The sequence below is a fragment of the Hyla sarda genome, chromosome 5 (assembly GCF_029499605.1).
Source record: "Hyla sarda isolate aHylSar1 chromosome 5, aHylSar1.hap1, whole genome shotgun sequence".
NCBI lineage: Eukaryota > Metazoa > Chordata > Amphibia > Anura > Hylidae > Hyla > Hyla sarda.
Window position 1 is genome coordinate 254,886,456 of NC_079193.1, and position 26,868 is coordinate 254,913,323.

The following is a 26,868-nucleotide window of genomic DNA, read 5'->3' on the forward strand; positions in this document are numbered from 1 at the left end:
CCCTAAAAAGTACTGGAAGGATTAAGAATTTTTTTTATAGAAGTTATTTACAAATCTGTTTAACTTTCTGGCACCAGTTGAAAAAAATAAAAAAAATAAAAATAAAGTTTTCCATGGGAGTACCCCTTTAAGATCCTAGTTCAAACTTAGACCAACTACCAATTGCTAGAATTTGTGCCAGATTTTGGTGCACATAAAACAACACCCCTTTTATAGACCTGTGGGGGTATTTATAGAAATAATAAAGTGTTGAAAATGCATAGTGAAATGTTGCAGAACGCATCCCAAACCCCAACCACCCTCCTCCAAATTCTAGTGCATTTAAAATAGTAAATCTGGGCCTATATACAGAGAAGCAACACATACCAACATTAGGAGCTCTTAACACTAGGACATCTGGCTTCACAGTCCATGGATGCTGTTCAGGAATATTATTTTGTGACAAAACATTGGTATTTGGCAAAAGAGGTCCTTGTGGGCCTTTGACAGGTAAGTCATCAAGTGACATATAGCTAAGGTGTCTTTCTGTATTTCCTTGAGGGCTAGATTTATGGGTGGAAAAAAAAAATTAAAATATGAAAAACACAAGACTTCATGTATACCTTTTCTCAGGTTATTTTCAGTATAACAACAGCATAGTTAAAACTTATAAGAGGTGCACTATATATACACAGTGAAATGTATAATATCAAATTCTTAATGAGTGTAGACATTCTAAAAAAAAAAAAAAAAAATAAATCACATTTGCTCAGTCTGTTTGTTAACCCCTTAAGGACTGAGCATTTTTCTATTTTTGCACTTTCGTTTTTTCCTCCTTATATTTTAAAAATCCTAACCCTTTCAATTTCGCACCTACAGACCCATATGATGGCTTGTTTTTTTGTGCCACCAACTCTATTTTGTAATGACAGTCATTTTACCCAAAAATCTACAGTGAACCCCAAAGAAATATTTGTGTGCCAAAAAAAAAAAAAAAACGCCATTTTGTTCATTTTGGGGGCTTCCGTTTCTACACAGTGCATTTTTCGATAAAAATGACACCTTAATTTTATTCTGTAGGTCCATACGATTAAAATGATACCCTACATATATAGGCTTGATTTTGTTTTACTTCTGGAAAAAAACATAACTACATGCAGGAAAAATGTTTAAAAATGTCCTATTCTGACCTCTATAACTTATTTATTTTTCCGCATACAGGGTGGTATGACAGCTAATTTTTTTGCGCCATGATCTGAAGTTTTTATCTGTACCATTTGGGTTTTGATCGGACTTTTTGATTAATTTTTCTATGGTATAAAACGTGACCAAAAATATGCTATTTCGGACTTTGGAATTTTTTTTTTTTTTTACATGTATGCCATTGACCGTGCAGTTTAATTTACAACATATTTTTATAGTTTGGACATTTACGCACATGGCGATACCATATGTTTATATTTATTTTTATTTACCTAGTTTTTTTTTTTTAAATGGGAAAAGGGGCGATTCAAACTTTTATTAAGGAAGGGGTTAAATCACATGTAACTATTTTTTTTACACTTTTTTTTGCAATGTTATAGCGCCCCCCCCCCCCCCCCAGGGGACTATAACATGCAATACATTGATTGCAGACACTGATCAATGCTATGCCATAGCATAGCATTGATCAGTGTTATTGGCGCACGGAGCAGTGAATTGGAGATCGGACAACGAGGAGACAGGTAGGGACACTCCTCGTGTCCTAACATCTGATCGGGACAGTGCGGTGTCACCACAGATCAGCCCGACTGAGCTGCCGGGAATGTTTTTTTTAACTTTAGATATGGTGATCACTGCGTCTAAAGAGTTAATACCGGACATCTGCCTGAACGGCGATGTCCGGCATTAGCCACGGGTCCTTGCTGCTGATAGTCAGGACCGTGCAGGTATGATGCGAGCTCAGCTCCTGAACTCGCTTCATAACCCTGCCATGCCACAGCGCAGTTTATAAACAGCATTCTGGGGAAAGAGGTTAAAATGTACCTGTCGTCAACAAAAACTTTTTATATTTTAATGTAGATAATACCATTATATGTATATTTGTAATATACACTGGTTAAAAAATATGTATATTTTTGTCCCTGCAGCTATTGCCTGTGTGTCTCTATGAGGAGTCCAAATACAGGAAGTGAGGGTGGACAAGCAGGGCTCTGTACACTGAGGCTCTGTGACATGCCCCCGGCTCACACATCAGGATGATTGACAAGCCAGCATCCTGCACAGAGCCCTGTTTGTCCTGCCCTCACTTCCTGTATTTGGACTCCTCAGAGACACACAAGCAATAGCTGCAGGAACAGCATTTTTTTACCCAAAAATATACAAATTTTTTGACCAATGTATATTACAAATATACATATAATGGTATTATCTACATTATATAAAAAAGTTTTTGTTGACAACAGGTACAATTTAAATATAGCTTTTCTTTACACTGTGTTTAGATTACCTATTAGTCGGCTAACTTTAAAGGGGCACTCCACCCCTAGACATCAAAAGGATAGGGGATAAGATTTCTGATCACGGGGGTCCCGCCACTGGGGACCACCGCGATCTTGGCTGCGGTACCCCAAATATCTGATGCACGGAGCGAATACATTGCATTCAGAAAATCTTTTTCACATGTTATGTATGGCCTTATGAAACCCAGAGCTGTTTGCTGACATCATGAGCACAGTGCTCTCTGCTGACATCTCTGTCCATTTTAGGAAGTGTCCAGAGTAAAAGGAAATCCCCATAGCAAACATATGCTGTTCTGGACAGTACCTAAAATGGACAGAGATGTCAGCAGAGAGCACTGTGCTCATGATGTCAGCAAACAGCTCTGGGTTTCAAACGGAAAAGAATTTCCACTGTAGTATTCAGCAGCTAATAAGTACAGGAAGGATTAAGATTTTTTAATAGAAGTAATTTACAAATCTGTTTAACTTTCTGGCACCATTTGGTTTAAAAAAAAAAAGTTTTCCACCGGAGTACCGCTTTAAAGTGTCCAGTCTTCTTAGGGATGATACCACAAGGTTTGCACACCTGGATTTGGAAATATTGTGCCATTACACTCTGCAGATCCTCTCTGGCTCTCTCAGGTTGGATGGAGACCATCAGTGAGCAGTCATTTTTCATTATGGAGGCCACTGTACTGTTGGGACCTTTAGTGCAGCAAAAATTTAGGATACCCTTTTCCAGATCTGTGCTTCCAGCCACTTCTTTCTGAGCTCTAAAGGCAGTGCTTAACTCCTCACAGCCTACTTTTTGTTATGCATTGTTAGCTGTGAGACCTCATAAAGACTTAGGGGGAGATTTATCAAAACCTGTGGAGAGGAAAAGTTGACCAGTTGCCCATAGCAACCAATCAGATAGCTTCTTTCATTTTACAGAGGCCTTGTTAAAAATGAAAGAAGCGAGCAGATTGGTTGCTATGGGCAACTGGGCAACTTTTCCTCTGGACAGGTTTTGATAAATCTCCCCCTTAGTCTTTCCAAATCATGTCCAATCAACAGAATTTACTACAAGTGACTCCAGTCAAGGTGTGAAAACTTCTAAGGCTGCTTTCCTACTACAAAGTTCTTCCGTTTTAAAGAGAAATTATAATGTTCCATTAGGAAAACCCTTAAAAACTGCTGTTAAACGGCCTTTACAAAATCCCTTTAACCCCTTATGGACGCAGGACGTAAATGTGCGTCCTGGTGCGGTGGTAGTTAACGCACCAGGACGTACATTTACGTCCTGTACATAACCGCGGGCATCGGAGCGATGCCAGTGTCATGCACAGCTGATCCCAGCTGCTGATCGCAGCCAGGGACCCGCCGGCAATCTCGCGGGCGTCCGCCATTAACCCCTCAGATGCCGGGATCAATACAGATCCCGGCATCTGCGGCAGTACGCGATTTCAATGAATGCGGGGATCCGATCATTCAGAACACCGCACGGAGGTCCCCTCACCTGCCTCTGTACGGCTCCCGGAGTCTTCTGCTCTGGTCTGAGATCGAGCAGAAGATAACCGATAACACTGATCTGTTCTATGTCCTATACATAGAACAGATCACTATTAGCAATCATGGTATTGCTATGAATAGTCCCCTATGGGGACTATTCAAGTGTAAAAAAAAAATATGTTAATTTTTTAAATTAAAAGTTAAAAAAAGTAAAAAATCCCCTCCCCCAATAAAAAAGTAAAAAGTCAGTTTTTTCCTATTTTACCCCCAAAAAGCGTAAAAAATAAATTTAATAGACATATTTGGTATCGCCGTGTGCGTAAATGTCCGAACTATTAAAATAAAATGTTAATGATCCCGTAATGTGAACGGCATGAACGTAAAAAAAAAAAAAAAGTCCAAAATTGCTACTTTTTAAATACATTTTATTAAAAAAAATATATATAAAAAATGTATTAAAAGTTTTTTATATGCAAATGTGGTATCAAAAAAAGTACAGATCATGGCGCAAAAAAATGAGCCCTCATACTGCCGCTTATACTGAAAAATGAAAAAGTTATAGGTCATCAAAATAGAGAGAGATTCTAAACGTACTAATTTGGTTAAAAAGTTTGTGATTTTTTTTAAGCACAACAATATAAAAGTACGTAATAATGGGTATCATTTTCATCGAATTGACCCTCAGAATAAAGAACACACGTCATTTTTACCGTAAATTGTACGGCGTGAAAACAAAACCTTCCAAAACTAGCAAAATTGCGTTTTTCTTTTAAATTTCCCCACAAAAATTGTGTTTTTTGGTTGCACCATACATTTTATGATATAATGAGTGATGTCATTACAAAGGACAACTGGTCATGCAAAAAACAAGCCCTCATACTAGTCTGGCGATGAAAATATAAAAGAGTTATGATTTTTAGAAGGCGAGGAGGAAAAAAAGGCCAAAATGGGCTGAGTCTTTAAGGGGTTAAAGTCTAAGGATTTTTACATTATCAGTTTTAACCCATCATAGTCAGTTATTAATAACTGACTATTTTGTGACGGGAGAAAAAAATAGTGCATCTCTCCTGTCACAAATGGCTATTATGGGTTAAAACTGATAATGTAAAAATCCCATAGACTTTAAAGGGATTTTGTAACGGCCGTGTGGGATTTTGTAATGGCCGTTTTTAAGGGTTTTCATAACGGAACATTATAACAGCTCTTTAAGATGGAAGAACTTTATAGTGTGAAAGCAGCCTTAAAGATGAACTAGAGAAATAGGAGGCCCAAGAGCTAAATTTCAAGTATTATAACAAAGGGTCAATGCAAAATTTTAGTTTTTCCTCTTAAAAAATCTGCAAAAATGTCTAAAATGTTGTTTTCAGATTCTCATTGTGGGCTATTGTGAGATTTATTATTATTATCATCATCACAGAACATTGCTTTAACATAAAATGTAAAAAAGAGAAAGGGCCTGAAGACTTTCCAAATGAACTGTAACTAGTAATTAGAATGGGGATAAATATACAGGGCAGTTGTCAATGCTAGGGTTTATGTTGTCTCCATAAAAACTGACAGAAGTAGCCTGTAAAACAAATTCAGAGAGTACAATTGTGGTTCCTTTTGAAGTCAAAAGTAACATTATTTATTACCTGGCTAAGTTAACATTTAGACACAGCGGCAAAGATGAACGATTATTCACTTCTGAAGCACTTCCAAATACAGAAAGTGTAACTTTCTGCATATTCCCATAGAATAGCTGAACATCATTTGGTCTCTGTGGCAAATCATACACTGAAATAAAACAGATTCTGTTTTTTTACATTCTGTAGCTAAGCAGTAACTAATATTGTAATCTGATCATTTAGCATTTCTCTTATTCCCAAAAAATTCAATGCAATATTTAAATACCAAAATAAAAAAAAAGGGACTGTTGCACTACATATACTAGCAATATAAAACATTGAAATGCAGTGAACAAATTTCTGCTCACCACAGTTTTCCCCAGGTAGCAGCATGGTTTGTCATGTTGGGATAAGATCGTCCAAAGCCATGATGGTTAAATAATGATGGCCTGTCCTGGCACCATTTAATCAACATAGGAGCTTATCCAGAAAAAGTACAGAAAATGACTAAGAAACTCCACCACTCTTTCTCTGCCCAGGTTTAGATAAATCTCCCCATGGTCTATAGTACTGCACACAATTCTCCAAGTGAGGTCTCCCCAGTGCTCCGTACAACAACATGAGCACTTCTCTTATCCTATTGAGACCCTCTATTAACTCTCCCTACAGAGCAAAGCATTCTGTTAGAATTTCCTGCTGCTCTATGACATTGTCTGCTTCCTATTAGTCTTTTGAAATAATAAACCATAAATTCCTCTCCTCAGATACTGCAGTTGGGGCTGTATTATCAAGCTGGTTACAAATCTTTGTCATTAGCAAAAAGACACCTTACAATAGAGACCTTCTGCAATATCACTAAAACATAATAAACAAAATGGTTCCAAGCACTGATCCCTGAGCTACCCCACTAGTAACAAGACCTCACTTTGAATATCCTCCCCTGACTACAACTCTGTTGTCTGTCCCTTAGCCACTGCTAAATCTATTCAACAATATTTGGATCCAGACTCAAAGATTTCACTGTGTGGGACAGTGTCAAAAGCCTTACTAAAATCTAGATATGCAAGGTCTACTGCACCTCTGACATATGTTTTACAGTAACCCAATTAAAAATAAATCTGTAAGATTAATTTAACATCTCCCTGAAGTAAACTCTCACCTGTAAGTCTGTGTAATTTTCGATGTTTTAACAATGCTATCCTTTAGTATGATTTTTCTTTGTTTCCCCACTATTGGTATAAGATGGAATCGACCACCTTCAGTAGGAAGGAGAGGACCAGATGAAGAAAAGCTAGGGGAATTGCCAACTCACACACTAAGTGAATGGGACTACCACAGAAACAATGACTAGCTAGGTCAGATGAACAACTAGAATAGGGCATGGGGGCTCAATGAGCAAGCTCTGTAGAGACTGTCCACATCAAGGAGAGGTTAACAAGGCAAACCCTCATGAACCAAACACTGGTGTGGGGAAAAAAAATAGATGGCATAATACAGCTAGGATCAGGAATAAACAGGACCTGAAAGTTTTCTGTGTATTCGGCTGGTGGAGAAGCCTTCATCCAGAACAACCTCAACTAAGTCAAGGGTGTCAAGGGAGCAACAACTGAAAAGACTCCCCTTGTGGGGTGAATGTTACGCCACAAGGGAAAAAGTGGATGAGGATTACAGCAGGCCAAAATTCCCTTGTGAAATGCTGAATGTAATGGGAAGTATTCCCAAAAGAGGATCCCCAGGGAGATGCGGGCTCTGGTATGTCCTTCATACAAGGATATACTGGCGAATGTCTCAAATTTAACATCAGTGTTGAGGGATAGCCAATGTCATTGTATACATCTACCACAGTAGTGCACCCATAATCCTGTATTGTATTATTCTAATTGTTACACATCCACACCGTCTATCTGGTGTAGGATCCTATAGTGGCACTTTTAGTCCGCTGCAGGCATCCTCCATTGTATGCATTTTTATGCTGTGGATCGCCCCTAGCAAAGGACTATAAGGGCAGGATCTGCTCCCCCAGTATAAATGCACAACCGTATTTGGGGTTGAGCACCTCCAGCCATTCAAGACCGCGTTTTTTGTTGTTTGTTTAGATGCTGAAGGAATCAACCAGGATGGAGAGAGTCAAGCACACTCAAAATATGAGGGGAGGTTGCCAGGCCAAATGGACAAAAGCAAGAACGTTAGAAGAGCTGGCCACATTAGGATTTAGAGTAATGAAAAACCCCAGTGAAAAGAAAGGTCAATGACTAACAACTATAATGCTACTGAAATCTAATAGCCCCTGGCAAAAAAGTAACAAGTCAGCTAAACAATTGCCAATGAGAACTACAGTGGACTGTAGACAACACCCCTGAAGCCTTTCCCATTGAGAAATTGAGGAGGTAGTTCACACAATGAAGGTTGGGGGGAACAGACCAAGGAAGTAGGTGTCCAAAAGGACATTAAGTCCACATCTACTGGAGAAGGTTCAGGGGAAGCAAAGTTGGTCCCCTGTATACTTGTTTTATTCTTTAGGTCTTTTGGTGATATCAGGTATTCTGTGTGGCAGAAGTGGGCAGTGTGGCTAGAGCTGCTACTCCGCCATTGGAAGGATGAAAAGGATACTGTGTGTTGTGTAAAGGGCACACAACACAACGTTATATTAGCAGTAAGCAGCATGAGATGGGGGGGGGGGGTCGGGGGGTGTCTTGTGTTGCTCAACTTATAGGAAGAAATGCAGTCAACTGCAAAACGGGAGTAAACCCAGAAAAAGTAAGGAAGTATAAAATGCATTATTCATCCACATGCAGAGGCAAATAACTGCTCAAGCAGGGAGCTGGAACCAGCATCCACAATTACACCCCAAATGGAAAGGAATTTCGTATAGTGGAACAGGATAGGACTCAATTTTCTTGCCTACTTAAAACAAATTAGGGCTTAAAGTGCTGGAAGGTGCTTGGACAGAGATGAATCAGGGAGCCATGGATGAGAAACTGGGGAAGAATAGGGCCTTCCTGCATCTCTTGATGGCAAGCACATGCAGAGACTGCTGTCTGAGGAGTAGAACAGGATACTGTGCTGCAGTGAGTGTTTGCTGCTTTGCTGGCAAGGGTTCAAGCAGGATACTCAGTAGGAGATAGAAGAGACAGCCTCATTACCAATGGTAACAATAGAGAATGTGGGAATGCAGGACCAATGCAATAAAAACGGCCAGGAAAACCACCATGGATGTGGGCAGGATTGGGTATCCCACGGGAAAGAGACCCAAGTCAGGTGCGCACAGGTCGACCTAATCAATAACCCTGCACTCTAAGTGAGTGGGGTATTGGCCTTCCAATCTACAGCAGCAGCGGAGAGGATGTGTGAGCGGCGGCAAAATAAAATAAATAAAAATCAGGCCAGCATGCTGCCTGGTCTCCTGCTTCTGGGGGTAGATAAACTTCTATCCCCACAAGAGAAACAAAAGTAATATTAAAGGGGTATTCCAGGAATTTTTTTTATTTGACTATGCAACAGGGGCTATAAAGTTAGTGTAGTTCATAATATAGTGTCTGTACTATGTGTGACGGTTTTCTCACAATTCTGTGATTTTCACTCCAATATTTATTTTTATCAGCATACAAAATGATTGTTGCCTCAGATTTTTCCCAGCTTGCAATGCGGCCGAGACTTGACTCACTAGTCAGCTGATGACAGGGAGCCTGTCTGCTTTAATGGGTGGAGGGATTGCTTGGTGGGAGAGGGATCAATCTGAAACTAATGCAACAGCTGGATGCACCCTGATTGAAAACCACAGGTCTTTTGTTTCAATGGGTGGGGTGGCTGTTGTGTGGGAGGGAGGAAAATTGAATTGTGGGATTTGTAGTCAAAAAAAGAAAAGTCACACAGGAAATACAAGTTCACAAAGCGCTAGTCACAGTATTATGGTAATCTCACAACATGGCCATTTAGCCCCAAGACAAGTGCAGATCCTTCCTAAGCATGTCTATTATTTTCTGCCAGGTACGTACTAGAATCACCTTATGGTGGATAACTGGTTTAATGTAAAGTGCCTGGCAAGTTAAAGTTAAAAAAGTTAACCCATTTAAGTTAAAAAGGTAGCAGACCTGTAAAGCATGAGAGATCTGTGTCTCCTATAAAAATATGGCCTGTATGGGAGGACCTTTTGCCTAGTGTGGTCTCCTAGTGGCACCAGCCTATACCCACTGCTTTCTGTGTCCCCCAATAACACAAGCGACAAATCCCAGCAAGAAATACAGCTTCTTTGTTTAGAACCTGTTAAATAAGCTGCAGATTTAACTCACCTTCGGACACAAAATGCTCACCGCGAAACTCTTCATCAAATTGTATATTTTTTAACTTTGTATTCTCAGCAATGTTTTTTTGTGCAGATTCGGGTTTGTATTTCAGTGCCCTGTTATGAAAAACTGGAGTTAAAATATAGAAGATATCAATACAGCCTTACCTATTCAGCTACTGATACACTTCTTAAAGTGTTTCTGTCACACAGACACGTCAGAAGCTTTGTTTGGTTAGGGTCTGGGTGCTCAGAATCCCACTTTTGTTAGATAAAGCCAGGAGGAGAACCCAGCTGAGTGCTTCCCTCCCTGGTTCACTACAATCTCAGAGTCTTGGTGCAGGAGATGGTCTCTATAGACTTAAGGCTTATTCACACTACATATTTTCCGAGAAAAATTCCTCTCCGGAAAATATGGTGTAGCAAGTTTTCACTGGGATTCTGCTGCACAATTCACACTACGGAATTTCCAGACCCAAGACTCCCCCATAAGAATGAACATGTTCATCCTTTAAGCAGAATCTTCTTGGAAATGCATTGCCGTATACGGAGATGTTGCATTTCCAAGTGGTCTACACACTGGTTTGTTCTGCCAATGCCTCCTACAGATAGAATCTTCACCCGCAACATCTCCAGGGAGGATTCCTTTTTATGAGGCTTTTTATAGGCTTAGGCTATGTTCTCACGGCACAATTTCCATGCAGAATCCAGAGGAAAAATTCAGCTCAGAAATTCTGCTACATAAAAGTTAACATTGTGGTGAATGTGGTGAACATAGCCTAAGAGATATTAAAATAAACTGAACAGCAGTGATGATAATTACCTTACTGGTCGCTTTCTTTAGAAAAAAAAAAGTTGCTTCCTATTACAAGTAATAAAAATATGATGTCATTACATGCCAGTACCTTTAAATAGGCATTGTAAATACTTTGTTATATACATTTGCGAAAAGGGTAGGGCCTCTCTTTCATATAAAAAAAAACACCTGTATTTTAGGGGCATAATGGTTGGGCAAGCCCTGTAACAGTGTTTAAGTTGAGCCTTGGTAAGCGCTTGTTGTGCTGCTGTTTTTAATACAATACACAGCACATTAACACTTTACCTGCGAAACTGCTGTCTGGAAACTTCATCACCACAGAAAAAACAAACCGTGCATAACAGCGATGTGCTAGATTGAAGGCATTCCCCTAGTCCTGCACCATTGTAGGATATAGTAACAATCTATAATAAAAATTAACAAAAAGTAAATCTAGTATTAATAATAGACACATACATAATACATAGACAAGAATATCCATTTATCTGTCCATAAAAAATGTTCTAATATAGGATGTGATTAAAAATCTGAATTTTTTTTATGTTTACCGTGAAGGATCATCATAATCCTTAATAGTTCGGACAATTGTGCATGTGGCAATACCAAATATGTTTATTTTAATTTTTTGGTGAAAAATTAGAAAACAAGTGATTTTTTTTTATTTTATATCCTTTTTGAAATTTTTTTGTGTTTTACACTTTAACCCCTTAAGGACTCAGCCCATTTTGGCCTTAAGGACTCAGACAATTTAATTTTTACGTTTTCATTTTTTCCTCCTCGCCTTCTAAAAATCATAACTCTTTTATATTTTCATCCACAGACTAGTATGAGGGCTTGTTTTTTGCGCGACCAGTTGTCCTTTGTAATGACATAACTCATTATATCATAAAATGTATGGCGCAACCAAAAAACACTATTTTTGTGGGGAAATTAAAACGAAAAACGCAATTTTGCAAATTTTGGAAGGTTTCGTTTTCACGCCGTACAATTTATGGTAAAAATGACGTGTGTTCTTTATTCTGAGGGTCAATACGATTAAAATGATACCCATTATTATATACTTTTATATTATTGTTGCGCTTAAAAAAAATCAAACTTTTTAACCAAATTAGTACGTTTATAATCCCTTTATTTTGATGACCTATAACTTTTTTATTTTTCCGTATAAGCGGCGGTATGGGGGCTCGTTTTTTGCGCCATGATCTGTACTTTTTTTTGATAGCACATTTGCATATAAAAAACTTTTAATACATTTTTTATAATTTTTTTTCAATAAAATGTATTAAAAAAGTAGGAATTTGGGACTTTTTTTTTTTTCGTTCACGCCGTTAACCGTACGGGATCATTAACATTTTATTTTAATAGTTCGGACATTTACGCACGCGGCGATACCAAATATGTGTCTAAAAAAAATTTTTGACGCTTTTTGGGGGTAAAATAGGAAAAAACGGACGTTTTACTTTTTTATTGGGGGTGGGGATTTTTTAAATTTTTTTTACTTTTACATTTTTTTTTTTACACTTGAATAGTCCCCATAGGGGACTATTCATAGCAATACCATGATTGCTAATACTGATCTGTTCTATGTATAGGACATAGAACAGATCAGTGATTTCGGTCATCTTCTGCTCTGGTCTGCTCGATCACAGACCAGAGCAGGAGACGCCGGGAGACGCACGGAGGAAGGAGAGGGGACCTCCGTGCGGCGTTATGAATGATCGCATCCCCGCAGCAGCGCTGCGGGCGATCCGATCATTCATTCAAATCGCGCACTGCCGCAGATGCTGGGATCTGTATTGATCCCGGCACCTGAGGGGTTAATGGTGGACGCCCGCGAGATCGCGGGCGTCGGCCATTATCCCGGCACCTGAGGGGTTAATGGTGGACGCCCGCGAGATCGCGGGCGTCGGCCATTGCCGGCGGGTCCCTGGCTGCGATCAGCAGCCGGGATCAGCCGCGCATGACACGGGCATCGCTCCGATGCCCGCGGTTATGCACAGGACGTAAATGTACGTCCTGGTGCGTTAAGTACCACCGCACCAGGACGTACATTTACGTCCTACGTCCTTAAGGGGTTAAGACTTTTACATGCAATCAGATTGCATTCACTGTTCAATGCTACTGAATAGCATTAAACAGTAAGACCTGCACTACACTGACACAGCCTATATCTCCCGTGCTGCATCACTGCAGAGGCAAGTGGGGGGGGGGGTGGAGGTTGTGTTTTGTAAAGATGTCATTTCATAAGAACAACATAAATAAATAAAAAATTAAACCACCTACCTCTTGGGTGCCTTCTTTCATTACAAACTTTTCAGGAGTGACATAACAAGAGTCAGAATCCATTAGCAGACCTTTCTGTACATTCGCAAAGCACACAGCTTTAACATATGCTGCCCTGGAACCAGTGTTTATTATTGAGATGTTACCCCTGCTCACACGATCAGGCATCACACCACTTAGTGTTATCATGTAGTTGTCCGACAGCTTTTGAACTCCTTCAAGTATCACGTTACTTGTGCCACCATAACCAGAAAGGGGTATCTAAGAGAAAAGGAAGAAAAATGTTGCAACAAAAAGAGTTTATTGTTTCAGAACTTGAAACCAAAACCCTATACCCTTTCTGAAAAAAAAAAATATATATATATAAAATTACAGTAAACTTAATTCCCGGCTGTGAGGGTTTTATGCCAGATTGCTTGATCTCCAACTTAGCCAACATACAACCTATGCGTGTAGGTGAAAACATCAGCTGAACACAAGAATCTTCTTTTGGACGAATTGTAAGATCACGATTGTTAGTCAAACGTTCTTCCGAACCAAACGTGCTTTGCAACTAGAAAACACAATAAGATTACAATCTGCAGGAAAGATGCACAGGACACTGTAAATGTGAACACATCTTTAGGGTTAGTTCACGCATCCCGATTTTTGTTGCAAATTTACTGCAGTAGATTTTTCTGCCCATTTACTTCATTGGGTAGCAAAATCTGCCGCAGCAAAAAATAAGTATGTGTGAACTGACCCTTCAGGGTACATTCACATGTATGTATAATGCTGACAATTGTGACCAACTGAATTCAATGGGTAGAAAACAGCTGCAGAAAATGTGCAGAATAGGAGTGTGTGAATGTACCATTAATATATAGTTTTATCTTAAGATGCCTGCAGGAAGTGCCTCACAAGATTAGCCACAGAAAGACTATATTATTTGTATGTAGTTGATCTTACTTCACATATGACAGAACAGTAGAATTGGTAATGGAGGCACAAACGACTGCCAACATTGATTAACACATGTACAGTACAAAAAATGTAAAACATATGTAGAAATAAAATAAATAGGCTTCAAAATCAGTTATAATTTGTAATACAAAAAAAAATATACACTTCGATTATTAGAAACTGTTTTTCAGGGAAAACCTGTTTACGTTTAATATTTTGGATACACTATCTAAAAATAGATCAGGTGCCAGTGTACACATTCCTCTCAGTTTGAGCCTGAACTTTGTAAGTTTGGCCCATGTTCATTTTTATATGTGGCTTATGGTATATATTGTCCCATAAAACTTTTAACATTAAATCGCTTTGTTTATAATACTGCGGTCCCCAAAAAGTGTCTAATTGCTGCTGTAAATATGAATTAAAAACGTTCCTTAGCCACGCCCCTTTTTGGGGTAAAAGAATGAATAACGTCAAGTGTAGTGCATTTAACTATTGTTTCTGGTGCACAACATGATAAATCTGTTGCCTATTCAGACCACCAAAATTTTGACATGTAAACACATGTCAAAATTCTGGTGAAGCAGGCATAGTAATTTAGTGTCTTTATTTACAGACAATGAGCAGAGATCTTAAAAATTGTGAACTGAAATATTAGAACGTTGAGAATGTTTAACTAGGGGGCATAACCACCCACTTTTTTTTTTCTTTAACTATAAAATCAAACTGCAGAAAAAAGTATAAATGCAAGTGAAAATACCTGAAAGCAGTCTTGATCTTGACCTCTTATTAAGAGGCGCAAATGCTGGCTTGAAATGGTTGACGTGTTTCTCAGTGTTAACTTTTGTTGCCTGAAAGACATTAATTGACATGGGGAAAATGAATAAAAAGGAGAATTTTTTTTTTTAACTCATTGTAAAATCTCTTCTAGCCTTCATTGGGGGACACCTATTACTGATGGGTATATGTTCTTGCCACTAGGAGGCACTGACACTAGGAAAAGAAGTCGGCTCCTCCCTGGCAGCATTTACCCGCCCACTGGAAGTGAGGTACCGTATTTATCGGCGTATAACACGCATTTTTTAGGCTAAAATTTTTAGCCTAAAGTCTATATGCGTGTTATACGCCGATAAGCCGCTGCAGTTCAATGATTTAAAGCGGGCGCTTTTGAAGTCCAGAGACCTGCTGTCGTTGCCCGATTCTCTGCCCCTGCCTATCATGGGGTCCAGAGACTGCCGGCGCCGCTGCCCCATTGCCTCCCCCAGCCCCGGTTTTTCTGACCCCGCAGAAGCCCCCAAGAAAGGCAGGGAGAGAGAGGCCGTCGCTGCCCGCTTCCCTCCCCCTGCCTTTCCTGGGGTCTAGAGCCCTGCTGCTGCCGCTTCTTTCCCCCTGGCTATCGGCGCCGCTGCCCCATTGCCTCCCCCATCCACGGTTTTATAATTACCTGTTGCCGGGGTCGGGTCTGCGCTGCTTCTGGCTCCGGTGTGGCGTCTCCTGCGTCGTTGCTATGCACTGCGCAATGACGAGTGACGTCGCGTTGAAGACGTCAGTAGTCATTGCGCCTCGCAGCGCATAGCAATGAGGTAGGAGAAGCCACACCGGAGCCAGAAGCAGCGCGGACCCGACCCCGGCAACAGGTAATTATAAAACCGGGGACTAGTGAAAGGGAATCAGTCCCAAGGCCGTACCCACTTGTCAGTAAGGCCTGCGGATGATACCTCAGGCCTAGAAAAAGAGCTCCCGGAAGATCCCCCAGCCATGGAGATGGACTGGGCCGCAAAAGGAAAGGGCAGTCCTTCGCAGGGACTCTAAACCTTCGGTCCTCATAGAGAGACCAGAAAAAGTCAACTAGGAACCATCCCAGAAGGAGGTAGGAAAACAACTCTAAGGAACACCGACCCAGACAGAGGGCTATGCCAGCTGGGAAATAAAAATGGAAAAATGGTGCAGAAGATCGAAGATCTGAACATCTGCAGACCCAAAATCTTTATCCAGGAGCCTGCTACGATCACCTGGGAGGTGACATGTCTCAACTGGTGTTATCCGGACGACCGGAACGCCCACCATTTCGAGAAAACATGGCCCCCCAAGGAGAAGATGGAAGGGAAAAATGGCCAAGAAGAATTGGCATGTCCAGAAAAGGGGCATCCAGGAACACTAGAGCGACAGACATGGGAAATGGAGGTTCCTGAGTCACCTGGAAGATGGACACAGAAGAATAAACGGCCAAGTAAGGAGCAGAAGACCCTGAAAAGGATTATCAGGAACACCGGAGCGGCAGAAATGCGAATTGGAGGTTCCCGAGTCTCCCGGAAGACTTACACCCGAAGGGTAAGGAAACCCAACATCCACGAAATGCTCCAGGTGACAAAGATCCGTTCTGAGACAGAAGTAGTGCGGTACAGAAAGATCACCCCATAAATGAGATCGCAGAGAAATCTGGGCAGGACCACTACACATGCGCGAAACCTCAACCATCACTAAGGCCCAAAGAACCAGGAGGGCCGACCTAGAGAAGAAGGCATTCCACAGTGTCCCAGGACAGTGGCCAAGACAAGAAGACCAACTGGTCCTGGGCCCCAGCGTCCGAGTGTACAAGAGCACTCCGAAGCAACAACCAGTCAGGACGAGAACGAAGGAGGAACAAAAGGACCTGGCTGGGACTTCCAGGCTCTGGGCACAGAAAGGTAACTCTAGTGCCGAGGGGGGAGGAGAGCAATGGAAGGACCTAAATGACAGACGGAGGCTAGACCAGCTGTCGCCGAGCCACACATTGAAAGCAGAAACCCGTCCAACAGAGGGGAGTGCAAAGGCTGCCTGAGCAGCAGTAGATAACCAAGAAACAGGAAGAGAGCCAGGCTGCAATAGTAAGCAGTAACCTCACAGGCAGAGGCAGCAAAATACTCTACTGAATGCTCTCCGCGAAAAAAAAGGACCCAGCTAGATATCCCACCTATAAAGTGGGAAGAGAGAGATTACTCCATCTCGGTAGTAGAAAGCAACAAGTGAAATACAGTGATCCCTCAACTTACAATGGCCTCAAGATACAATAGTTTCAACATATAATGGTCTTTTCTGGACCATTGTAACTTGAAATCATACTCAACATACAATGCTACGGACAGTACAGATCTGCGAAACGTGTCAATGGCTGGAAGAACTGACCAATTAGAATGGACATTCACTGGTAAAACACCTGTACTGTATTACTGAAGCGTATGCACTGAATTCCTGTCTGGTAGCACTTCCCTACAGTACAGGGAGGTATTACATGTTCTGTACTACTCTTTACATGTGCCACAGTTAGCTGCTCCTTCGGACACCAAGTAAGGGCAGCTCCATTTCACTTTTTAGGACATTGTGTGTACTGTACAGGACCCTGAAGAAGCTCCTGTCCTCTACATAGACAGTAATTTCCAGCTCCCAGCAGCTCTTTCTTACTTTTATATGTAAGGACTTGCTTTATCTATATTAGTTATCTACTTATGTTTGTTTAATCCTCACTTTCCTATTTTTGGATTACATATTGGTGGCTTCAGAACCAATTACCAGGTTTCCATACAGTTATGGTCTCCACATACAATGGTTTAAACATACAATGGTCGTCCTGGAACCAATTAATATTGTAACTTGAGGGACCACTGTAGTCCCCTGGTGGAGGGGAAAACAAGGGGTGGTGGAGATGAAACACTGACCATGCCAAGCCCCCTGATCTTCATACCCCTGAGGAAGGAGGATTGTCAAAGCGTACCAGGAGCTGTAGGAGCAGGGACAAGCCGCCCTGCGGCAAAAGACAATGTACTGGGTGGACGAAACCCCCAGGAACTCTGCGAGAACATATCGAGGAGCCAATTTGTGTCCCCAGAGGGATTGGAATCCTGGACACTGGAGCTAGGCAAAGATGCAAAGACGTGACTACAAATGCAAGGAAGAAGCACACACACAAACAGCAACCAACAGAATTGAGATGAACACCCCATCGGGGTGAAACCCCGGGCCAGATGGGCACCAACAGAGCCAGTCTAGTCATGTGTAAGGCAATCGACCAGGCGCCTGAGCCACACTGCATAGGAATCCAGGAAGATACCGGGAGACATAAGGGGGAGGAGGGTGCTGAACTGTCTGTGATGCCCCACCAGGCCCCATGCCAGAACAGAGGTGCTCAACCGCCACAGACCTGTGGAAAAAAAAGATTACAGGAAGGTCCGAAGCACACACCACCGACAGAAGGGCAGGTGGGCTCTACAAGTGCCAAGGGACCTAACATACGTAGGGACACAGACATGGATACCTCTCAATAGTAGTGAGGAACCAAGATTGCAGACACGAAAGGAATCGCAGACATCCAAGTCCACAGTATGAAAGACAGACTCAGCACCCAATGGTGTGTCACAACCATGCCCCAAACAGACCAAAGTGGCACTCTTACAAAGAGGAACAGAGTGCTGCAGTTGCCGTGTAAAGCCATGAAACCTGTAGGAAATGCCCACACCCCAATTCCTAATGGTGCCCATCACCAGGACTGCTGTCGCAGATACAAGAGATGAAGGAGATAAGTGGGGCAGGAAACATGCAGAGAATCTGAATGGTATAACAGGTTCACTGAACCCACAGAGAGACACTTCAGCCGTGAGAGCGGCAGACATGCAAAGAGGGACCTGGTAAAGCAGGGAACCCTGTGAACCAGTACGTGGCGCATTGCTTAGGGCACATGGGTTGACTCACCTAGAACTACACCTTGGAAGAGGGATACCTGAAATTACGTCCACTGTTTGGGAAGTGTATGGTAGTTGACCCGACGCAGCAGTAAATCATGGCTGACCAGATTCCTGAATGCACATGATCACTCCTTCGAACCCTCCCACAGAAAGTGGGGTATTAGAGTGAGACCGATCCATTGGGCGACCTGGTGGAGCCAGAGACCATGCAAACAAAGTCTGGCTGACTGGCATCATCCCTGTGCACTTGCAGGAACCCTCGTCCAGAGTCCTCCCATGTGTTTCCAACACACTAGCCACAGATTCCGAAGACCTACAAAAGGACCTGTGGGTGAGAATTGATACCACTGCGGTTTCCCATCACCATCCCAGGAATAAAGACCACAAAGTGGGAACGATGTCTAAAGACACAAGAGAACGAAACACCTGGGAAAGGCCCTCAGCTAAGGTCAAGGATGCGGATGCATCTGCAGGGGCATCCACCGGTGTCTCACCCTGGGGAAGGGGCTGGAATGGGCTGTGGGCGCGGCAGACATGACATGGCAGAAATGCCACGCACAATATCCCTGAGCTGGTAAAGAGACCTTTGCCTCTTCAGGTGATAAAACAGGGTGGCAGAAGCAAATATTAACGTGGCCCCCAAAAATAACATTTAATATGGTCTCAAGTCTTGAAACCCAGCAAGATTAAACCGGTAAAAAGCATACATCAAAAGACTGCAAGAACTGTCTGCCGCCACAAGGGGAAGCCAAACAATTGACCAGAAAGTAGGGTCTGCAATCTAATGAATGGCCACAAGAGAGGGGTAAGAACATGGACTGAGAAACTAAAGATTTTTTTTTGTAAATAAAAAGAGCGCAGGAAGAAGTGTGCTGCGCAGGAAACCAGAGGCCAGAACCCGCCGGACCCCCGGGAGAGAAAAGCCAAGAACTGCCAACGGAGCACCCCCGACCCCTGCAGCGTGCCCAGATTAACCCCTGTCAGGGTAAAAGTGGGCGGGCGGGTGTATAGGTTTCCCCCAAAAAGAGCAACAAAGAAAAAAAATTTGAAAGACGTTTATCATTGCTAACAAGTAGTTAACAAGTATGGCGGTAACAAGTAGTTAATTTTTGCACAGTGGGACAAAAAGATGAAAATACTTGCACGATTAATTTGGACTCATTGAAGAAGACAAACTGAATGTAGTGTGGCATGGTTCGCATTTTGCAGTGGTCAGGAATCTATTAGCTGTAAGGTTTTTTGTTTGTTTTTAATTACCATTTATGAAGAACATGCACCTCTTTGATAAATGGGGGAGCACATGAAGTATAACCAGGCAAATGTGGATAAAAAGAACCTGATTTACACGGACAGTAATAAAATTCCCTTCTTTTATTTCTTGTTATACGACACATACTAAGAACAGTGGGCAAGCCCAATGCAAAAATCAAAATTCTGTTCAACCCAACAAAATTCTGTTCAGCCCAACCATTATTGTAAAATAAAAAAAGATACCACTCTTATGGCTGTAGTGGACATGATTGGTTACAATAGGCAACAATTAATTTCTACCATCACTGTACAGGTATTTTGACAATATTTTTTTTTACAGCAGCTAGAATAAAAAAAAAAAAAAAAGTTTATGCAGGTGCAACTGTCCTACTTATTTTTATTAACAGGAACTTAGCGAGAAGTGCATACTTACCCAAAGTACTTTTTTTAGGCCACTTACAAGAACAGCAATAGTGGGTACAGTGTATACTTGTTAGGAACAGGGAAGAAAAGGGAAGAAATGGGAAGAAAGGTAATGGTGTCTGGGTAAAAAAATAAATAAATAAAATAAAAAAATAAAAACAACTTACACCGCTCTTCCAAGAGCAACTCCACCCCAAGACATGAACTGCTTATTGGAAAGAATGGGAGGTACATCAGAATTATTCAGCGACTGTAAGTTTGCTGAATTCTTGGTTATTGGTAGTTCACTTTCGCCGATCAATGCAACTTCATATTGGGGCCCCGAAGGCTGCACAATAATTTTCAAACAACTGTGATAAAAAAAATAAAAATGTAAACAGAATCTGTAATTATATGGGAGATTCTGTTACACACACCATTTCATCTGAAATACCTCTGTTTAGGCTTAGAACACCGAGGTGTGAATTTTACAGTTACTACTTGCTCTTCTTCAGGGCCAAGAAATAGTTCTTCTGCATCCACACTAAAAACATTATCTTCATTTGTACACTGTAAGAAAAGAAGCAAACATAAGTCTACAAGATATGGTAATCTGTAGTGCCATTGCTATAAGTCTATAAGAAGACACAAGGACAACCACAAGATAGTGTTTATTGCTCAGTCAGTTGCTCCTGGATTTTCTCTTTTCGCCTACATGTTAAGAAGGTTTAAAGGGGTACTCCAGGAATTTTTATTTTATTTGACTATGCTACAGGAGTTGTAAAGTTAGTGTAGTTCACAATATAGTGTCTGCACCTGTGTTTGACGGTTTTCTCACAATTCTTCTGTGATTTTCACCCCAATATTTATTTTTAAGAGCATACAAAATGACTGTTGTCTCGGATTTTCCCAGCTTGCAATGCCGCCGAGACCTGACTCACTAGTCAGCTGATGACAGGGAGCCTGTCTGCTTCAATAGGTGGAGCGATCGCTTGGTGGGAGAGAGATCAACTGCAACTAATGCAACAGCTGTAGGCACCCTGATTGAAAACCACAGGTCTTTTGTTTCAATGGGTGGGGTGGCTGATGTGTGGGAGGGAGGAAAACGTAATTGTGGGATTTGTAGTCAAAAAAAGAAAAGTCAAACAGGAAATACAAGTTCACAAACAGCTAGCCACAGTATTATGGTAATCTCACGACATAGCCATTTAGCCCCAAGACCAGCACAGATCCTTCCTAAGCATGTCCATTACTGTCTGCCAGGTGCATACTAAAATCACCTTATGGTGGATAACCCCTTTAAATTCCAACCTCAACTCCTGCAATCACTAGAAGTGGTGCAAAAAGCACCTATTCAGTCTATTTCAAAAGGCAGGTGTTAACGCACATATGAAGAGGGATCTTCTAAATTCTCCCTCCCTCTATACACATTTGGAGCCATCAACACCAAAGAGGAGAATGAAAAAGAGGTGGAGCTGCTAAAGTGACAATAACAGATGCTTACAAATGTGCATCACCGGCACAAGTAAACAAGGTAGTCAGAATTCTTGTTACCTCCTTTTCTTCCTATACAATGTTGCCTAGTGTCCTGCACACGATGCGCCTGCCCTTTATTTTCAATATTGCAACCCATAATGTAAATTAATTTATCCCTTCCAAGAGGAATTAGGCTCCATTCATAATTTTATCCCTATGTTAGGCATTTACGATTGGAAAAGCCATGACTCCAGCAATTTTAGACATACCAGCACTGGCAAAGCTCAGCTGAAGCAGGATGTAGCAGCTGTCCAGTGTAGTTTACTTACAACAGAGACAAATAATGTAAGTTAGACAAAATGCTTCAATCTGAGTGGGGACGCAGATTGGGTCTTTACCTTCAGAGACATCCATTTCTATGCAGAAAGCCTAAAAGAGGGTTTGTCTTTTAAGACACTAATTTGAATAAAATATAAAATTGTATTTTATGAACAATGCTACACCTGTCCACTTGGCTGACCTTCAATACCAAACATAAATGGCAAACATGTTTAGCAATTTGTTATTCAGTTTTTCTTAGCCACAGTAATGATGATGATTAGTACCGTATTTTTCGCCGTATAAGAAGCTCCGGCATATAAGACGCACCCAATTTTAAAGGATGAAAATCTAGAAAAAAAAGATTCTGTCCGGGCATGCCAGGAGTTGTAGTTTTGCAACATCTGGAGGTCCGCAGGTTGAAGACCACTGGTATAGGAGGTAATACTCAAGTGTCCCCGCCGCTCCGGACCAGTCATCGCTGCCCTGGATGTCGCCCTCCATCGCTGTTGCCGCGTCCCCAGGATGTCCTCGTCGCTCCGGAACGTCTCTGCTGCCGGGTATCCTCGCTCTCCGTCGCCTCTATCACGTCGCTACGCACGCTGCTCCTATTGGATGACGGGACGGCGTGCGCGACGACGTGATGACGACGAAAGAGAGCGCCGGCCATGCAGGGGATCCCGGCACGGAGCAGACACCGAGGAGGCAGGTAAGGTCCCTCCCGGTGTCCTGTAAGCTGTTCGGGACGCGGCGAATTCACTGCGGCGGTCCCGAACAGCCCGACTGAGCAGACACTTTTGCTTCAGATGCGGCAGTCAGCTTTGATCGCTGCGTCTGAAGGGTTAATACAGGGCATCACCGCGAATGGTGATGTCCTGTATTAGCCGTGGGTCCCGGCCATTGATGGCCGCAGGGACCGCCACGATAGGACAGGATTTAATGTGTATTTGCTGTATAAGACGCACCAGCTTTCAAACTGGGGAAGAAAAAGTGCGTCTTATACGGTGAAAAATACGGTACCTGTCATGTAGGGGGGGGGGGGGGGATTATTATTGTTTAATTTTCTACCTTGATATTGATATGGCTTTCACCAGAAGGCATGACATCTAAAGCCCTGCTGGGAAGAACTTCCTTCCTTACTCTGCTACACACAGCCCAGAGCAGTTCAGTGTGTGATCAGCTGTGATTGGCTTGGACCCCCCCCCATGCAGCACTGAACTCTACTGTGTGCGCAGCTCTGCCCAACAGCTGCAAAAGGGAGCAGAAATATTTAGCACTATGCACTGAAGACATCATGACTCTACAGCCTAGCTCAGCTCAAAGGGAAAAGGAGCCAGAATATATAGTTCTATACACTGTGCTGAGGTCCACCTGCATTTCCTGACTTGTCTCTGCCAGGCTGCTGCAGCAGACAATCTGCAAGCAGGACAAGGAGGAGGACCGCTGGTGGCCAAATTTTTAGGGGTTAATTTAACACAAAGTTACTGCATTTTTATTAAGAAATATTTTATAAAAGTTATTCAAACAGGCTAATCTATAAAAAAAAAAAAAAATTGTTATTACTAATGACAGGTACCATTGAATCTACTTCTGTATTTGCCTAACAAAACTAAATAAAAAAAAACCTGTGTAAAACATTGTCCGACAGCATACCTTTACTAACAAGTGTGTTGAAATATTTCCAGCATTTTTAAGAGGAAGCTGTTGCTTAGTTGATGAACCCACGTTACATCTTAAATGAATGGTCTGAAGAAAAAAATAAAATAAAATAAATGATGCAGATATTTATGAGCAGTAAATTTATGTAAAGGCAAAAAAAAACTAAACAAAAACAACAAAAAAGTTTTAGCACAGAAACTAACCTGCAAGTCTTTAGGAGCATGTATCCGGGCACAGCCAACTCTTGCATGCAGAGGGATACTTTTCAACGGGCAAGAAGGACCTGGGCTGTCAATTTCAATATCAATCCTTGCTATGAATTCTTCAGGTGGTCCAAGCAAACAAGCTATTATAAAAAGTATAATACGTAGTAGGCGGGTAGGAAAGGATTTACTTTTTTTTATAGAAACAGCCCTATAAACAAGATGACTGAGTAGCTGGAGCTAAACAGTGTACAACTAAACTATTTAAAATGTGAACACGTTTTGCAATAAAGCTCATGCAAAAAGCTTTTAAAGGTAATCTGTCACCAGATGAAGCTTTATTTCTTTTTTTTTTGTAGTTGCCATACAGCTGATAAAATCCTGTTAACCAACTCGGACTACAGGACAAGCACTTACGCTCAGTAGTCTGCTATATTTATAAGCTGGTGCTTTGGACTGCTCACCCATCAGATATTGGAAGCATGCTGGCAATCGCTAACAGGCGGAAGCATAATTCATGAATATCATGGACTACTGAGGGAATGCTCAGTATTCTGACTGTTTATAGGGTACAAGCAGATTTACATAACTGTAAAAATAAATACCCAGGTATTACATATAACGCCTTAACCACCCACTGTCTTGATGGCAGGTGGTGCTTGTCCTAAGTCGGCGGTGACCTAGTCAGTGCAACTGCTGGGGAAGTTGTGGTTGTCTGTTAGCTCCAACACCAAGAACCAAAGCAGTCTTGGGCATCCACTAGAGCACAGGCTGGATCCAAGAAATTTCAGATTCTGCCCATTAAACCCATGGCATGATCAAAAGGGGATTCCTCAATCCATTTTGGTCACCCGGTATCCAATTGGGTCATGGAAAAAACTGTAGTCAGCCATGGGGACTGGCCGGATCTAGGACATTATAAGGGTAAACAAAATTGTGGTTTGACATAAGCATTTTACTGTGTAATGGTTACATATAGATACTAAAGCGCAATCACTTTAATGTGGATCAAATGCTGCAGGTAACTGTGTTTAAAAGGTCTAGACCAGTGTACTTTATTGAGTAACACAGTTTGAGGTTTTTTGTATAAGAGTTCGTACCCCCAAATCTCTAGAACAAGAACCAGACTCTCCCAGCTGCATGGAGTGGTGGGTCACCACGTGCTCCATGGATAGTCTATGGGAGTGCCAGATAGACCCGAGTACACTGCTCTAAAAAGTGGAGAAAGTCTAGACACTATCTGGAGATCATGAGGTAAGGGGTTCCAGAGGCCAGATCCCTGCAATCAAATATCCCCTATCCTGGAGTTACAGGGCTCTAATTTATTCTTGTAGGTTTGTGCATAAATAGAGGTGTTAAGTACCTACAGTGCAACATTTTAAGCTAATAGAATTTGAGGGTCAGTAATATGTGCTATTTACCTAAATAGGTAATTGATCGTAAACCCTGGGGACCTAAAAAGGATCTTGCGGCTATCAATTCATTCAGGAGGTCCTCTGACCCCTTTGCCTCTCTCTACCATCTAGCGGTCTGCCATGGGCCACCTGGTTAGCACTTACAGCTCCTCAGCCTCTCCTTGTAGTGGTGGGGCTCCATCGGTCTCTCTCTTCTGCTCTTGTCTCATCTCTTTCCTTCTTACTTTTTTCCTTTTCTTTGCCTTTATTCAGGTTTCATTGGCTTGGACTATTGCTCCAGGTACATTCATTGGATTTATATGGTGAACCAGCCATTGCCCTTTGTTTTGTGTAGTGAATTACTCTTTCCATTGTACTCTCCTCTCTTCTTAATTACATTACATTAGAGCTATGCAAAATGTTATTTCTCTGAAATATGTTGCTTCTACAGGACCCACCAAGTCCTTGTGTGACATTCACTGCTATTGCTTAGGCTCCTTTCACACTATACTGTTGCTCTTTTAAAAGACCCATTACAAAGTTCTGTTAGAAAACCCTTAAAAACGTCCATAAAAAAATCCCATTCAAGTCTATGGGATTTTTTTTTATTATCCGATATCACCCATTATAGCCCGTTAAAGGAGTACTCCGGTGCACACTTTTTTCATGTTATCCCATCCGGGCTGCAAAATAAAAGAAAACGCACTCTCTCTTACCTGCCAACGAGCCCCCGGAGCTCCGGTACAGGTGTTCGGTCCCCGGCCTGTATTCCTCTTACTTCCTGTTAGCCCGGCACGTCACACGGAGCTTCAGCCTATCACTGGCCGCAGCGATGTCCCGCCTCGGCCAGTGATAGGCTGAAGCTCCGTGTGACGTGCCGGGCTAACCGGAAGTAAGAAGAATACAGCCCGGGTACCGAACACCTGTACCGGAGCTCCGGGGGCTCGTTGGCAGGTAAGATAAAGTGCGTTTTCTTTTATTTTTTTTGTCCAGTCAAAAATAACGGTGGGGGTAGTAGTACAGGGGATAAGGGATTGATAAGGGATTGATCACACCTGGTCTCGCTTCTGAGACGCAATGCAATCAGCAGTTATATAGCAGGGGAGCGGGCGGCATGCTCCGCTCCCCTGTGATGTATATACTACTGTGTAAACTTTCATTTTGAAATCCCCCACCCGGGAGCGGCATGGCTATTCTATACCCAACGGCGATGAGCAGCAGCGAATGAATGAATGAATGAATGAATGAAGCATACATGCCCTGATCCAAGAAGTTGAGGAGCAGGCAGTGGGAGGGGAAATAAGGTCAATGGGGTGGGGGGAAATAAGGATAAGCACACTGGGGCCAATTAATTATTGTAAATATACATGGGGGGCATACATTTGGGGGGGTCATAGTAGTAGTTTAACCCCTTAAGGACCAAGCGTTTCTCAGTTTTTGCGCTTCGATTTTTTCCTCCTTACATTTTAAAAATCCTAACCCTTTAAATTTTGCACCTAAAAATTCATATGATGGCTTTTTTTGCGCCACCAATTTTACTTTGTAATTACAACAATCATTTTAGCCAGA

General features: G+C 41.9%; 1 protein-coding gene across 5 annotated transcripts in view; it reads right to left on the minus strand.

The window, feature by feature from the left end:
• Positions 1-26,868, minus strand: part of CEP192 (centrosomal protein 192) — a 208,911-nt gene that overhangs the window by 33,587 nt on the left and 148,456 nt on the right. For all 5 annotated transcript variants that reach the window (XM_056521514.1, XM_056521513.1, XM_056521515.1 and 2 more), the window contains 11 exons: positions 23,906-24,048; positions 23,697-23,789; positions 20,704-20,819; positions 20,438-20,620; positions 14,639-14,729; positions 13,313-13,492; positions 12,940-13,200; positions 10,942-11,060; positions 9,847-9,956; positions 5,585-5,726; positions 367-542 (listed from right to left, as the gene is read on the minus strand). In XM_056521514.1, coding sequence (XP_056377489.1) covers positions 367-542; positions 5,585-5,726; positions 9,847-9,956; positions 10,942-11,060; positions 12,940-13,200; positions 13,313-13,492; positions 14,639-14,729; positions 20,438-20,620; positions 20,704-20,819; positions 23,697-23,789; positions 23,906-24,048 — 1,614 coding nt within the window. The remainder of the gene's footprint in view (positions 1-366; positions 543-5,584; positions 5,727-9,846; positions 9,957-10,941; positions 11,061-12,939; positions 13,201-13,312; positions 13,493-14,638; positions 14,730-20,437; positions 20,621-20,703; positions 20,820-23,696; positions 23,790-23,905; positions 24,049-26,868) is intronic.